The sequence below is a fragment of the Prionailurus viverrinus genome, unplaced genomic scaffold (genome assembly GCF_022837055.1).
Source record: "Prionailurus viverrinus isolate Anna unplaced genomic scaffold, UM_Priviv_1.0 scaffold_50, whole genome shotgun sequence".
Classification (NCBI taxonomy): domain Eukaryota; kingdom Metazoa; phylum Chordata; class Mammalia; order Carnivora; family Felidae; genus Prionailurus; species Prionailurus viverrinus.
In genome coordinates, this window is record NW_025927613.1 from 1,847,032 (window position 1) to 1,863,381 (window position 16,350).

The following is a 16,350-nucleotide window of genomic DNA, read 5'->3' on the forward strand; positions in this document are numbered from 1 at the left end:
ATAAAGATATGTGAGGAAAGCGGAAACCAGTATGACAGATCCTGAAAGAGACTAAAGAGAAGGAGTTGGAACAAACGTTCACGGGGCTCTTCTGGTAAAGCTGATTTTCATTCTTTTATTTCATGAACATTTACTAAACACCAAGAGCTGTGCTACATACTGCAAACCTGACAATGGAAAAAAAAATCACAATCTTTCCTCTCAAGGAGCTCATATTCTATCAAGTTTAAGGAAGTGCACAGTTTATTTAAAAAATAAACTACTGAAGTTAGTACCAATTTTTCTGCTCCATCTACTTTGCTCAGTGTTAGGATTTTACTTATTTTCTTGATAAGGAGATTTAAGGGAAACATCTACTTTTGGCAAGATGACACCAGTATAATTACAGAGGTGATGACATTAGTCCTATCCCTTTGGACAAAGATGGTAAGAACAACTTCTGGTCACTGAACATTTACTTTGCGTTTGGCATTATGGTTTACATACTCTATCCTACTCTATCCTCAAAGCAGCCCTATAAGAGTGTTAAATTTTTAACTTAAAAAATTAACCACAGGGGCGCCTGGGTGGCTCAGTCGGTTAAGCGTCCGACTTCAGCTCAGGTCACGATCTCGCGGTCCGCGAGTTTGAGCCCCGCATCGGGCTCTGGGCTGATGGCTCAGAGCCTGGAGCCTGTTTCCGATTCTGTGTCTCCCTCTCTCTCTGCCCCTCCCCCGTTCATGCTCTGTCTCTCCCTGTCTCAAAAATAAATAAACGTTAAAAAAAAATTAAAAAAAAAAAATTAACTACAAAGTGGGGCGCCTGGCCAGCTCAGTTGGCAGAGCACACAACTCAATCCCGGGGCTGTGATTTTGAGCCCACACTGGGTATAGACGCCACTTTAAAAAAAAAAACAAAAAAAACAAAAAAAAAAACAACCTACAAAAGCATAATATACACAGAAGTACCCAACTGTTCATGTACATGTTTACAGCTCAATGAATCTTCACAAACTGAACATACCATGTCACTAGCAACTTATCAAGAAACAACTTTGTTAGGTCCCTTAAAACCTCAGTGGGGATGGGGGTGTTCATGGTCTTATCCTCTGTTTACACCTAATAAAACAAGATCAGCTAAGAATGGAAAAGTGAGGATTTGGACTTAGGTCTAATCACCACCATAGGAAACTTTCAGAGTAGCTACACTGAATATCATTCAACAAAATTTGAGTGATTACTATGTGCCAGGCCCTGGGTAAGCTGGCTACATGGTGAACAAGACCGGTCCCCATCCTTGTGGAGCTTACGTGCTAAAGGGAAAAAACAGAAAAGCAAGTCAAAACATAAATGAAAGCAGCCCAGCTGGTATAAAGAATACAAACAGGGTGCTCAACAAGAGAATTAAGGGAGTAAAAACGACCTAGTTTTAGAGTGACCAAGAAAGGTCTCTTTTGAGGAGGTATGATTAAAGCCGAGAGCTCAAGGTTAAAGAAGATAACCATGCAAAGAACAGAGGGCGGATGGCAAGCAGAGGGCACAGCATGTACAAAGGCCCTTGAGGTAGGCTGGCACACACTGGGCAGACTGGATCCAGGAACTAAAGAGTATCAGTGTGGCTGGAACAATTTTGGAGGGAGAGAGATACGAAGGGGCCAGATAGCACAGGGTCTTGTGACCCAAGATTAACAGTTAGAATGAAATCTACAGCACAATGGGAAGCTATTAAAGTTTCAGGCAGGGAAGTGATGTATTATTTGTGGTTATATGAAAATATTTTTATGAAACATTTCAAACAGGAAAAAAGATACAATGAACGTTCATCTACTGCCCAGCATTAGCAAATCTAAACATCACTGGAAGATTCAAATTTTTTGATTATAATTAAAACATACATGATACAGTGATGCAGCTAAAGCTAATTAACTGTCTTTTCCTTTGCTTCATTTGCAATTTGCATTCAGCACGAATTCATCTGACTTCCCTGGTAGCCTCGGTCTCCTGCGAAGATGCTCAGACATACCAGGTTTCCTACCAAACCCATCTTCCCAGAGCTTCCCTCCCAGCTGGGGCTGCCCTGCTCACACTGGCCGCGGTGTCCAGGGCACGGCTGTCAGCCTGGAAGCCCCCTTCACTCCACCGTCTGTGGGATTCCCCCTCAATCCTCTTTTGAGGTAGAGCCTCTCTTTCCTGGATCAGCATGCTTTCTTCTCTCTTGACTTTCCCCCTTATTTTGGCAAACAATTCCAGTAACTTTCTGAGAAAGGGAATAATGGACAATTTTGAGGTATTTCATGTCTAAAAAATGCCTTTAGCTTACTTTCACACTTAAAACTGCTGGCCTGGGGTTTAGAACTCTAGGTTAGAAATAATTTCCCCTTAGAATTCTGAAAAGAGTCCTTAATTTCCATCTAGCTCCCAATGTCATTTTAAGAAGGCTGAAGATATTCTGAGTCTTTATTTTTGTGGTCTACTTCTCTTCTCTAGAAGCTTTTAGGACTTTTTTTGTCTTCAGTGTTCTGTGGACACAATGATTACATTTTATTATCCTGTGTTTTAGTGGGGCTCTGTTTTCATCCTTTATGCCGGGACGTGACCGGCATTTTCCATTTGGAAACATTTCCCATTTTCCACTATGTGAAAATTTCTGAATTACTTCATTGATGTTTTTCTTCTCCTGTTCTGTTAATTATGTATCCTGAACACAGGTTTGTTAGTTTCCATGTTCACATATAACCATTTTACCAAGTTTTACCCCACTCTTTCATTGTCTTCCTCTTTCCCTTACATGCTGGCTTCACCTCCTCTGCTCAGTCTTTAGTTAGAGGGCCCAGGGCTTATCTCTTCTGTTATCAATATTCTCTCTGGGTGAACTCATCCAGGCTTTATGTACCACCCCTGTGTTCAGGATTCCGAATTCTTTTTTTTAATGTTTATTTTTTTTTGAGAGAGAGAGACACACACAAAGTGTGAGTGGGGGAGGGGCAGAGGGCGATAGAGGGAGACACAGAATCTGAGAGATCCAAAGCAGGCTCCAGGCTCCGAGCGGTCAGCACAGAGCCCGACTCGGGGCTCGAACTCACAAATGGTGAGATCATGACCTGACCGAAGTTGGACACTTAACAGACTGAGCCACCCAGGTGCCCGATTCCTAATTCTTTATGTCCAGCCCTTATGCTTCTCTCCAGAAACCTCACTGCCTTCCTGACATTTCTCCTTGGATTGCCTAGGAGGCACCGCAAACACAACACGGCCAAAAGATGAGTTTCAACCAGATTACCACTCCCCTAGCCTTCTATCTTAATAAAAAGCACCAACACCCACTTTGTTGCTCCACTATAAAGTTTAGAGGACTTGTCCTGGATTCTGCTGCTTCCCTCCCAGTCCAGTCAATCTATCAAGTTCTGGAGCTCTATGTCCAAATGCATCCCAAATCTACCCTCTTTTTTTAAAAAAATGTTTGTTTCTTTATTTCGAGGGGGGAGAAGAGGAGTAGAGAGAGAGGGAGAGCAAGAATCCCAAGCAGGCTCTGCACTTTCAGAGCAGAGACCAACGTGGGGTCGAACCCACAAACCGTGAACTCATGACCTAAACCGAAATCAAGAGTCAGATGCTTAACTGAGTCACACAGGCCTCCATCAAATCTACCCTCTTTCGTCTCCACTGCCACGTGTACTCTAGTAAAGCCCCAGCAACCACTGCTTCTCACCTGTATTCCCATAATTATCTCCTAAGTGGACTTCCTAATTTTACTTTTGCTGCCCTAAGCCCTAGTCTCTATACAGAAGCCACAGTAACCTTCAAAAGGCAGATGGAATCAGGGCGCCTTGGTGGCTCAGTCAGCTAAGCATGCAACTGCTGATATCAGCTCGGGTGATGATCTTGCTGTTGTGAGATCAAGCCCCTCACTGGGCTCTATGCACTGGGTGTGGAGCCTGCTTGGGATTCTCTCTCTGCCCCTCCCCTGTTCTCTCGCTCTCAAAATAAAATTTAAAACAAAACATTAAAAAAAAAAAGGCAGATGGCATCATTTGCCTGCTTAAAATTCTCAAACAACTTCCTAGCGCACCATGAATTTGGTTCTAATTTTTTTTTTTTTTTAGTATTTATTCATTTTTGAGAGTGAGAGGGACAGACCATGAGCAGGGGAGGGGCAGAGAAAGAGGGAGACACAATCTGAAGCCGGCTCCAGGCTCTGGGCTGTCAGCACAGGGCCCGACACGGGGCTCGAACTCACAGACTGTGAGATCATGACCTGAGCTGAAGTCGGATGCTTAACCGACTGAGCCACCCAGGCGCCCCGGTTCTAATTTTTATTCTGATATACAAAAGTCCTATATAATCAGGTCTCTGCTTACTTCTCTCTGAACAGATCTCACTTCCCAGAGTAACTGCAGTCTGTTATATACACACACTATGAAGTTAAGATCATCTTTAACTGCAATTGCTAGATTCTATTCAATCTTATGTCTTCATTTCAAGGAAAGTCTGAGGAAGAAACATGTTGGAAATTCAGTAAATAAGGTTTAACTGATAAAATACCTGGTTTCGGTTACTCTATTTTTGGTTCCAATGTTTAGAAATGTCTCTGAAGTGCTTTGCTTTGCTTTCTCCTACTTACCCTGTGGGCAGACACTCTTCTAGTCTCTTGTACTGGTAGCCAGAATTAGGGTTGATCTGGCCGCCCGGGGTACAGGCTGTGGCCTGGATAGTTAGCTGATGACAGGCACACTTGGACCTGAGTAAGACAGAAGGGAACAATGGCTAGAGCCGTGAGGCTTCCTTTAGAAGTAGGAAGTACTACAGAAGCGCAGGGAGGTGGTAGTGAAGTTTCCTTTTCTTCTGTCATACATATAAATGAATAAGGAAAAGACAAGAAAACACAGCAGAGTGAGAATAAGACAAAATGAAACCAATGGCAATTGAAAGCACGATGGGAGGGACACAAAGGAAAAAGGAGAATCAGAGAAAGAAACAAACACAGGACACAGGTACCCAAGGTCATGCAATGGGGGCCAAGTTAGACTCTAGCCTTCCCGGCAGGAGCTCCAGCTAAGGGAGGAAGTAAAGGGGTGGGGGGGAAGGAATGCAGATATAAGACAAAGGAAGAGATGAAGAGAAAAGGCAAAGATAATGAAGTTGGGGACAGGGTCAGCAATTACCCTCCCAACTCACTTGTCACGGCACCCATCCTTGCAGTCACAGCCGACCAGAAATTCTGGGCCTGTGTTAATGAAAACACCCTTGCCAGGGATTCGTTCCTTACTATAGGCCACCTGGGGTGGGGGGGTTGTGTCAATCTCATTGACACAGGATAGGGGGACATCTTCCTTCCCATAGGTGATGTCCAGAATGTAGTAAAAAGGTTTATAGGGCTGAAACTTGCGGTCCACAAGAACATATGGATCCAAACAGAACATCTCCAGGAAGAGGAAGTCACAGCCAGTCTCAAAAAGATAGCGTTCAATCTCCTGCATTGTCCGAAGGCAGAGGCCACAGGGTGTCTTATAGATCACATGAAAGCCCATCTTGCGGTTAACTCGGCGACGGGCTGTCATCCGCCGGAAGTCATAGAGCAGCGGGACCAGCAGTGGGTTCTTGCCCCGGTACTGTGCACTTCTCATTGGTCTAACTCGAGACAGACACGTATAGCTGCACACATGAGGTAAATAGAAGAGCTTCTCCATGGGGGCACGGTAGGAGGGCTCCGCTGGGGCCCGTTCTAACATGCCATGGAAGGCTGGGGGCACGGGAGGTGCTGGGGGCGCTGCTGGGGCAGAGGCTGTTGGGCCTAAAGGTGATCTGCAAATGACACGCAAGAGATCAGGTAAGACAGCAACAGGACCTCCCTGCTGCGCACAGACCCCTGAAGCTGGCTAACCCATTTGTCTCCCAAACAGCTGTGCTCTTGAAGCTGTCAGGTTTCCCGTCGCTTCACCAAACCTGGACAATGAAGGGCCCCAGTTACTCCTCACTGACTGAGAATATCTCTACCTCAACAGTGCACCTTTTTTCCTAACACGTTTTTGGCCTGTGAATTATGGAAGTAGAGTCTAGTCTTCTACCAATGCTTTTTCCCCTTTTGTGTGTCCTACAGATATCTTTACTAATTCCTGTGATTCAAAGAAAGAGGCAATAGTGATCCCTTTCTATTGTACCAATGATGATGCCACATTCACTGACAAGTCTTAACAAATGACTTTCTAGTGATTCCTTATTTCTTGGCACTTAGTTCCTAATTCAATTATTTTACATTCTGTTTCTTGGAAAATTTCCAGGTTAAAGCTTTCCTTTCAAGTTCAAACTCCTCACCATTATAACCTTAACTAAGCACCTTGGAGCCAAGTAACGTCTCCAGACAGTGACCATCTAGTCCACACTGCCACCTCCCCACAGAGAGCCTGGGAGTTTCTCACCTATATGTCTGGTTGCTCCCAGGTTTCCCAGCAGGAACATTTTCACTGAGTGCAGGAGATGTAGGGGAGGAATGACCAGAGCCCACAGATCCTGGTCGGAAGGATGTGCTCTTTTTGGCTACCTGCTTCCGAGATTGGGCAAGCTGACTTTCCAAGCTGCTAGGAGATCAGACATCATACAGTAAAGGATATGGAAATGCAATATGGAAGAAACTAGCAAATAAGAAAAAATGTCACTCACTCATTGTCACCTGCCTGCGGGGACACAGGGGGAGCAGGGGGGGCAGGGGGAGCAGGGGGGGCAGGGGGAGCAGGAGGGGCTGTAGGCTGTGGGGGCTCCGTTGGCTTGAACTGAGTCCCAGTACTGGTCAGATCCTGGGTGTACTGGACCACAGGGCCTTTGCTCCTCACAGCACCTATATAGGAAAAAGGTATTGACCACTGAAGATGACAGCTGCGTCATATATATTCATGCACACATGTTCTCAGTTTACATAATGTGAAAAAGTAGCAACATTCTGAGTGTTAAGACCCTCGGTTCTCATGATTTACACCAAAGAGTGAAAATACTGGCATAGGCTGGCTTTGACTCAAATAATACTTTATCTTCCTGCCCCAAATGATTTACGTTAGTAATTATGTTACACTTTAGTGAAAGCTTATAAAAACATATTCTTTGATCAACTCATGTTATCAGGAAAACTCAACCAGAAAGTATGCCAGGAACATGTGAAAACAAAAGCGCTTTTGGCTTTAAAAAAAGTCCACGGATAACATACAAAGCAGTTATCCTCGTGTGGACAACAAGGGCAACTACTACCACCTCTACCCCTAACCTAAGCCAGTCGTTTCAGATCTGTATGGGGTCGTTTAGAAAGAATCAGAGCCACGGCGTATGGGGGCAGCACCACAAACCCATTGCCACAACTGGAAACAACTCAGGGCACAGGTCCCGTTTCCAGGGAGTCACTAGTGTCATGCTGGTAAACAAAGAACACCTTTTGTGTGTAATCTCCTTTGCTTTCGTCCATTTCTTTCCCCCCCCAGGGTCCTTCAGGACATACCCATATTTGGACGTGTCCTGAGCGGTCCCCCTTGCTTCTTCTCTAGTGCGGAGGCTGAGGAGGTCTTCATGCTGAACATGGGCTCTAGCCGTGTGGAGCCTCGATAGATCCATTCGCATCTTTTGTCATCCTAGGGGATCGGGAGGAGTGAAGGATAGAGGGAAACGGGTTAAAGGCTAGAATCTATCCTGCCATCTGTGGAGAATACGCCTCCATGTGCCTCCTTGAAGGAAATCTTTCTGATGAGTCCCCAATTCCCTATCTAGTCAATAAACTTATGTTCCAGGCTCCATGACAGCCATCATACACTCCTTAGGAAATTACGGGAGAGACAGGTGTTTATATTGACTCTACGAAGCGTGACAAGGATCGTAAGGCCTTAGGAACAAAAACGACTGTAATTCTAAGAAAAGTATGAGAGGGGGAAACAGGACAGGTACAGAAGATCCAAGAGTTAACCTGGGCCTTGAAAGGTCATCAACCCCTAATTCCTTGATGCCTCCTTTTTGTCTATGCTACTAAAACCCTGACCCTGAACAAGTTGAACTGCCTGCTGTGTGCTTACGTACAATAGGAGTATCCTTAGGAAGAGAAAAAAACCCAAAAAAACAAACCAACATGCAGATTAGCATCATAATTAAATTCAGGGAATTTATCTTCAATAACCATCACAGAAAAATACAAAAGGACAAAGCAAAATCTGACCTGAAATGGTGAGAACAGGGAGGAGGACAAGAAAGAAGAAAGTTATGGAGGACGACAAAATCATCCTCATTACTGCCTCTTATGCTCCCTCATGCCACCCTGACCCTTCCTCCAAACCACGGGGGAACAACAGTACCAGGAAGAGGATCCTGACTAGGCTGCCGTCCACCTCCTCGACCCGGGACTTCCACCATGTGCCTTCCCACTCAGTCTTGATAAGCTGGCCACTCTTGAGTAGCACCATAGGGCGGTTGGGGTAGGCTGTGATGTACTCCTCTATGAAGTCTCGGCAGGAGATGTCTTCTATGTCCTCCCATGTCTTTTTCACTGTCCCAAGGAAGAATGAAGGCTCAGAGAGGGCAGGTAGGGCAGGTCTTTTTTTTTTTTTTTAAAGTAATCTTTATACCCAGTGAGTCAGCCAGGTGTCCCAAGGCATGTCTTGATAGGAAAAAATGAATGGTTGGCCAGGAGATGTTGGGTATTTTTCAAGTTGGGAGGGAGAGAAAAAATAAATGAAGAAAACATAACCTTAAGGAAGCAAAACCAAGACTACCTGAAAGTCCTGAACCTAATGTGTAAGTGCACACACAGATCAGGTAAATACTAAGCAGGCAATATGCAAATAGAGATGAGTCACTCATTTCATAAAAATGGATGTTTGGTTTAGGAAAATTCAAGTGGAGGGGCGCCTGGGTGGCTCAGTTGGTTAAGCATCTGATTCTTGGTTTTGGCTCAGGTCAGGGTCTCATGGTTCATGAGTTTGATCCCCTGCATCGGACTCTGTGTGGACAGTGTTCAAACTGCTTGGAACTCTCTCTCTCCCTCTCTCTCTGCCCCTTCCCCACTCTCTCTCTCTCAAAATAAATAAAAACTTGGGGCGCCTGGGTGGCGCAGTCGGTTAAGCATCCGACTTCAGCCAGGTCACGATCTCGCGGTCCGTGAGTTCGAGCCCCGCGTCGGGCTCTGGGCTGATGGCTCAGAGCCTGGAGCCTGTTTCCAATTCCGTGTCTCCCTCTCTCTCTGCCCCTCCCCCGTTCATGCTCTGTCTCTCTCTGTCCCAAAAATAAATAAATGTTGAAAAAAAAAAATTAAAAAAAAAAAAAAAATAAAAACTTAAAAATAAAAAAAGGAAAATTCAAGTGGAAATTCTTGCTAACTTTATATAAGTCTAGAGGTAAATCAAAAAAAAAGCTCAGGCGGCATCATGAAATTGATAAAAAAAAAATATTCGTCCTTCCTTCTCATTCTATCAGGCTACTTCTATGGACCCTGAATGCATTTACTGCCATGTTATGCGGAAACACAGCAGTGTTAGTTGACTCTTCTGTAATTAAAAATAAGTGCTCTGTAACAGTCTGTTCCCAAGCCAGAGACACGAGTGTAGAGGACAGCATGAAGCTTCCATCTAACACAGCTTCTACAGAAAGCAGATTTATACAGATATATACAAATGTTAGATGAAGCATAAGACTAGGAAAGAAGTAACACTTATCCCATTTAGAAATGAAACGAAAACATGCTACAATACGAGCATCCACTGAAAGTCCGTCATGATCTCTTAGTGTGCCACTCTTTGGCTATAAAGGCCCCAGCAGCACTAGAGATGTACAAATAGAACTGATCTCCCAAAGGATATTAATCAAACTTACACTCTTTGAGACAGAAGCACCAAAAATATCAGGGCTTTTCAACTGATTATCTTAAGAAATACAAGGTAGAGATGGAAATGGATGGAACTCAGAAAGAAGGGAGGGACACTCACGTGGCCGGCAAATGGGATACAGTTCAGATTGTGTGACATAGGAAGCGTACCCATCATCAAAGAAAATGAGAAACCTGTAAGGAAGGTGATGGTAGAAAGATCAGGGGTTCTGATATTTTTTAGCATGACGTACAGAAATCATAGTTTCCATTCTTGATGACAAATAGGACACACTCTTGTGAAGATGTTCCAGTCTACTACTTTCCTCCCACTATCGTTCCTTCCAAGGGTTAGGAAGCCTCTCAATCTAACCAACTCATCTCCACTTTTCCAACAGTTATTTATTCTTGTTCCACTACCAGGTTTGTATTCTGCTACAACCATTTAGTCTCCCCTTCCTTCCTATTATCCTAACAATCTTGATGCCTCTCCTAGTTTTCCTCCAAGTTTTCTCCTTGAGAAAAAAAAGAAAAAAAGAAGGAAGAATCACCCACATGACTCCTGTGGCATAGAAAGAGCAAGGGTTTCTGGCCACTGGGGACTAAACACAAAAGCTAATTGTGAGATCTATGATCGAATAGTCACTCTACTGGACTTCACTCTCTTTACAATCCTCTGTCCAGGTACCTGAGCTTGTTTTTGACGTTTGGTGTCTCAGCTACAATGCCAGCATAGAGCCAGACCTGATTCCCATCCTTGTACTTGGCCACCACTCGACTGCCCACAAACAGCTTGTCAGCAGGAGGGTGGTAATCATAGGCAATATGGTTCCCTGACAGTAGACTCTTCCCTTTGTTGTCAAATTTCACCTTGTACTTCTTTCCTGGTCCTGAGTAAAAAGAAAAGATACACAAAAAAATTTTAAAAACCATTGGTTTCCATGTAAATAGGACTACTACATGGGAGACAAAAGGCAAGGCTGTGGGGAAAAGAAATGATCGGCAATGGAGACCTGCAGGTTGCCTTTCATTAGCTCTTCTTCTAGCTTGAACATACCGACCGTCTGGATGGCAATAAGGGTGCCTTTGTGCCATGTCTTAGTTCTCTTCTTGCCCAGGATGCGCATGCTGACTATTAGGTCACCATCTTTGCTCAGTTCTCCAGACATCTGACTCAAGGTTCCTATGGAATAGAGCAAAGCTGTTCTAAAGAGATATGGCATAGACTGGGAACGTGAATGGAAAAATAAAGAGGGTATAATATAGTAACCACGGAAAAGGGGGTAATCAATGATCCTTATCACTTCTGGGGCTCTCTCAGGCAGACACAAAAAACTACAGATGACTCAACTATTTATGCCAATAGGAAAAACTTGCAAAAATTGAAATTCACATTAACAAGAACATCTCACATCAAGTGTCTCTAGCTCTTTATTAACAATATTAATTATACTCATTAAATGCTAAGTAGCATTTACAAAACATTTTTCTGCAGGGGATCTAATAACAGCCCCATTCAACAAAGCTTTCTTCAGACCTCTTTACAAAAGTTTGAGTTGCTTTTTTTTTAAGTTTTTATTTATTTTTGAGAGAGAGACAGAGAGACAGAGTGTGAGCGGGGGAGGGACAGAGACAGAGAGGGAGAAACAGAATCTGAAGCAGGCTCCAGGCTCTGAGCTGTCAGCACAGAGCCCGATGCAGGGCTTTAACTTATGAACTGCGAGATCATGACCTGAGCTGAAGTCGGACGCTTAACTGAATGAGCCACCCAGGCACCCCTGAGTTACTCTCTTCTAATCTCTATCTAGAAGTAGTCCTGACCACAGAGCTAAAATGGTATTTGGATAATACGCACATCGGAAAATCAGCAGACAAAAGACTTAAGCAGACAAGGAAAACCTTTGGTGTCTAAAGAACCCAACAGAGGGGCGCCAGGGAGGCTCAGCTGGTTGAGCGTCCAAGTGCTGATTTCAGCTCAGGTCATGATCCCAAGGTCCTGGGATCAACCCCCGCATCAGGCTCTGTGCTGAGCATGGATCCCGCTTAACATTCTCTCTCTGCCCATCTATGCCCCTTTCCCCAGCTTGCACACTCTAAAATAAATAAAATGAAAAAAGAAAAAAGTATTTTAAAGAACCCAAAAGAGGTGAAGGAGGATTCTGAGATGCTAAACCAAAGCCAGTTATCCATGAAATCTCTGTAGGAATTCACTCCCCCACCTATACTGGGGAACCTCCTGACCCTAACCTTTATGTAGATCTTGGGAGCTGCTCTTTTTGTTGACAGCATCCATGAACTTCTGGACATCTTGAGCTGACTTTCTTAAGGCAGCCATAGCCTCACGGAGCTGTAAGAAAGATGATGAGGGAAACAAGTTTTAAAATAGCATGGGTTAAAGGCACTTGGGTGGCTCAGTTGGTAAAGCATCGGACTCCTGATTTTGGCTTAGGACATGATCTCGCAGTTCCTGAGATGGAGCCCTGCCTCTCTCCTCTGTCTCTGCCCCTCCCCCACCCGTGTGTGTGTGTGTGTGTGTGTGTGCGCGCGCGCGCGCGCGCGCGCGCGCACGCGCGTGCGCGCTCTCTCTCCTTCTCTCTCAAAATATCTTTTTAATTAAAAAAATAGCATGGCTTAGACTTGAGAATAAGAACTCGTCTTTCAAAAAAAAAAATAAATAAAATGAGCTATATTTGGAAGGTCATGGTTACTTTATCAGGCGAAACTGCCCTTTCTTATAAATCTGGTTCAGAGATCAGCTTCAGGGAGCCTTCCTTGGTTAATCTCACCTAGCTGGTCGCCACCAAATTCTACATTCATATAGCACTTGTGCATGCATTTCTAAGTAACCTCTTTTGCATCCTTAGAACATCTACTAAAGGACTGGAACCCACAGGACTGATTACAGAGTGGATGATTATATTGATGGCTGAAGCAACTGAATGGTCAGGCCAGAAGTTTCTCACATTTTCATATTCTTACCTCTCACCTTTACCTTCCCCATCCCAACTCACCTTCTGGTCTTTGGGTGTTCTGCTCCCAGCATCACCTATGGATGAGAAAAACTCAAATGAGCATAAAAGACTTACAACATAAGAATTTCCAAGAAATTAACAAACTGAGCTACTTAAAAACATTATTACAGAAGCATTACTAATAACACATGACAACTAAATATATAAACATATACATTAAAAGTACTAAATGGTCCAGAAAGATACACAGCAAATAGGTGACAGTGCTTACCTGGGGATAAAGTACTGGGATAGGTGGTAGTTTACAAGAGTTTGGTTTTTCACTGCATTATTTTTCTTTTTTAAAGTAGGTTCCATGCTCAGTGTGGGGCTTGAACTCATGACCATGAGATCAAGAGTTGCACACTCTACTGAATGAGCCAACCAGGTGCCATTATATTTAAATTTTTGTAACAACAATTTGCTTATGGATTATCTGAATGATCTGACAAATGAGATGTGGTCAATGAATGAAGCAAAAGTATGTTTATTCTTGAGTAGTGCTGTCCAATAGAACTTTCTGCTGTGATAATGTTCTATATTGTACTGTTAAATCTGCTAACATTTGGCTACTAAGCACATTAAATGTAGCTAGTCCAACAGAGAAAGTAAATTTTGAATTTTATTTAAAATTTTTAAAAATTCAGATATAATTCACATACCATAAATGTTTAATTCAGTGGTTTTTAGTATATTCACAAAGTTGTTGTACAACTATCGCTACCACCTAATTCCAGAAAATTTTCATCACCCCGGAACAAAATCAACTAATGAGTATGAGGTTTCTTTCTGGGGTGATGAAAACACCCATTAGCAGTAATTCCCCATTCAACCTTCTCGCTAACTGCCAGTAACCACTAATCTACTTTCTGTCTCTATGGATTTGTCTATTCTGGACATTTCATATGAGCGAAATCATATATGTGGCTCATCACATGAAATTCCTTTTTACGGCTGAATAATATTCCATTATATGAATATGCCATATTTTGTTTATCCATTCACCAACTGATGGACATTTGGGTTGTCTCCACTTTTTAGCTATTATGAACAATGCTGATTTGAACATTTCTATAGCCATTTTTATATGGGCACAAGTTATCATTTCTCTTGGGTATATGGCTAGGAGTGGAACTGCAGGGCCATACAGTAATTCCATGTTTAACCTTTTGAGGAACTGAAAGACTTCCAAAGTGGCTGTACCATTTTTTAATCCCACAAGCGATATAGAGGATTCCAGTTTCTCCACATCAACACTTGTTACTGTCTTTTTGATTACAGCCATCTTAATTAGTATAAAATGCTTCTGACTTGCATTTCCTTAATGATTAATGACATCAAGCATCTTTCCATATATTTATTGGTCATTTACGAATCTTATTTGAAGAAATAACTATTCAAATGTCTTGCCCATTTTTTAACTGGGTTGCCTTTTTTCATTCTTGAGTTAACAGGTTTTTTTTAAGTTTATTTATTTTTTAAGTTTATTTTTTAAAGTCTATTTTATTTATTTTAAGCTTATTTATTTTATTATTGAAGAGAGAGAGAGAGAGAGAATCCCAAGCAGGCTCTGTGCTGTCAGCCCAGAGCCCAATGTAAGGCTGGATCCCACAAACTTGATGTCCAAATCAAGAGTTGGACACTTAACTAACTGAGCCATCTGGGCACCCTAACGGTTCTTGGTATATTCTGGAAAATACCAGACCCTTCACATTTTGCATAATTTAAACAGTCACATGTGTATAGCGGCTACTGTATTGGACAGTGCCGATTTAGAGATTTATAACATCTGTTTAAATGGAAAGCAGGGGTGCCTAGGTGGCTCAGTTGTTTAAGTGTCTGACCCCAGACTTCAGCTCAGGTCATGATCCATGATCTCGCGGTTCACAGGTTTGAGCCCCATGGGCTCTGGGCTGACAGTGTGGAGTCGGCTTGGGATTCTCTCTCTTGCCTCTTTCTGCCTGCCTTCCCCCTCCATGCTCCCACACAGGCATGCGCTCTCTCTCAAAATGAATAAACTTAAAATAAATAAATAGATAAAAATGGAAAGCAATGGTGGTAATCATTTCACAATATACACATATATCAAATCACTGTTTTACACCTTAAACTAATACAATGTTATATGTCAATTATATTTAAATAAAACTAGGAGAAAAAGGCAGCAAAAAAAAGAAAAAACTAAAATTAAAAATAGAAAGCAATGTAAATGTTCTAAGAACAATGTCCACTTAACAAAATAAATAAACTGTAACATCTCCAGATGAGGTTCATAATGAATCTTTAGTAACAGGAGACTGCTAAAGATATATTAAGTTTTAAAAGTTGGAACACATAGTCATTTGTTGGATATGAACTCAACCTCGGAGAGAATACAGACATCCCTGTGCATTCCTCAAAGAGCTGTGAATATAGTATATGATTAAGGATCTGTTATCTTACACCTCTCACAACTGTAAAAGGCTTCAAAACACATCCTACATTTCTTTCTTTCAGGAAGGACAGTTCTTAATCTTGTAGGGCCTTTGTATTTAAGCACCCCTTAAAAGTAAAAGTATTCATGTGGTAAAAAAATTCAAACATTATTAAAAGGACACACAGTAAAAATACACTTCCCTCATACTCCTGCTTCTAGTTCCTCTCCTCAGAAACAACCAATATTATCAGTTTCTGTTGCAGCCAAAGATAAATGTAAATATGTACTCTTTCCCCTATTCTTTTACTCACTTTCAACATCAGTTTTTATGTTGCTTTTTATCCTTATACCTCAAATATCTAGGAAAGTATTTCCTCTTAGTACCTATAAATCTGGTTCTTTTTATCCCTTTTTTTATTGTGGTAAAATACACATAACATAAAATATACACCACCTTAACCATTTTTAAGTGTACAGTTCAGTAGTTTAAGCACATTCATACTGATGTGCAACCATCAATTTTGCTGAAAAATATTAAGGACTAAATAAATGATTTTTATGTAGAACAACTGAATAGCATGAAATTATCAGCTATTCCTAAATTGATCTTTTAATAATGTCAACAGTTTTTGTTTTGGTTTTTGTGGTTTTTTTTGTCAGGGAGGGAGGGAGTGGAGAATATGACACGCTGACTCTCAAATACATATATAAGCACAAAAGATAAAAAGAACCAAGACAGGGGCGCCTGGGTGGCGCAGTCGGTTAAGCGTCCGACTTCAGCCAGGTCACGATCTCGCGGTCCGTGAGTTCGAGCCCCGCGTCAGGCTCTGGGCTGATGGCTCAGAGCCTGGAGCCTGTTTCCAATTCTGTGTCTCCCTCTCTCTCTGCCCCTCCCCCATTCATGCTCTGTCTCTCTCTGTCCCAAAAATAAATAAACGTTGGAAAAAAAAAAAAAAAGAACCAAGACAAACATGAAGAACAACAAAGTAAGGTGACTGGAGTTAACAGATATAGAAACTAATAAAGTCCAGTTATACATAATACAGAACTGAGATAAGAAAAAATGACAGACCTGGGAATGCAAGCTGGTGTAGCCACTCTGGAAAACAGTATGGAGGT

General features: G+C 42.4%; 1 protein-coding gene across 8 annotated transcripts in view; it reads right to left on the reverse strand.

Moving 5' to 3' along the window:
• SETDB1 (SET domain bifurcated histone lysine methyltransferase 1) overlaps window positions 1-16,350 on the reverse strand; it is a 35,437-nt gene that overhangs the window by 5,616 nt on the left and 13,471 nt on the right. For 5 of the 8 annotated variants that reach the window (XM_047847866.1, XM_047847865.1, XM_047847867.1 and 2 more), the window contains 11 exons: window positions 12,816-12,850; window positions 12,052-12,151; window positions 10,862-10,987; window positions 10,493-10,694; window positions 9,926-9,999; window positions 8,300-8,490; window positions 7,459-7,588; window positions 6,636-6,810; window positions 6,395-6,553; window positions 5,154-5,780; window positions 4,600-4,716 (listed from right to left, as the gene is read on the reverse strand). In XM_047847866.1, coding sequence (XP_047703822.1) covers window positions 4,600-4,716; window positions 5,154-5,780; window positions 6,395-6,553; window positions 6,636-6,810; window positions 7,459-7,588; window positions 8,300-8,490; window positions 9,926-9,999; window positions 10,493-10,694; window positions 10,862-10,987; window positions 12,052-12,151; window positions 12,816-12,850 — 1,936 coding nt within the window. Of the gene's footprint in view, window positions 1-2,063; window positions 2,236-4,599; window positions 4,717-5,153; window positions 5,781-6,394; window positions 6,554-6,635; window positions 6,811-7,458; window positions 7,589-8,299; window positions 8,491-9,925; window positions 10,000-10,492; window positions 10,695-10,817; window positions 10,988-12,051; window positions 12,152-12,815; window positions 12,851-16,350 lie in introns of those variants that run through there. The other 3 variants (XM_047847873.1, XM_047847868.1, XM_047847871.1) reach the window with 3 other exon arrangements.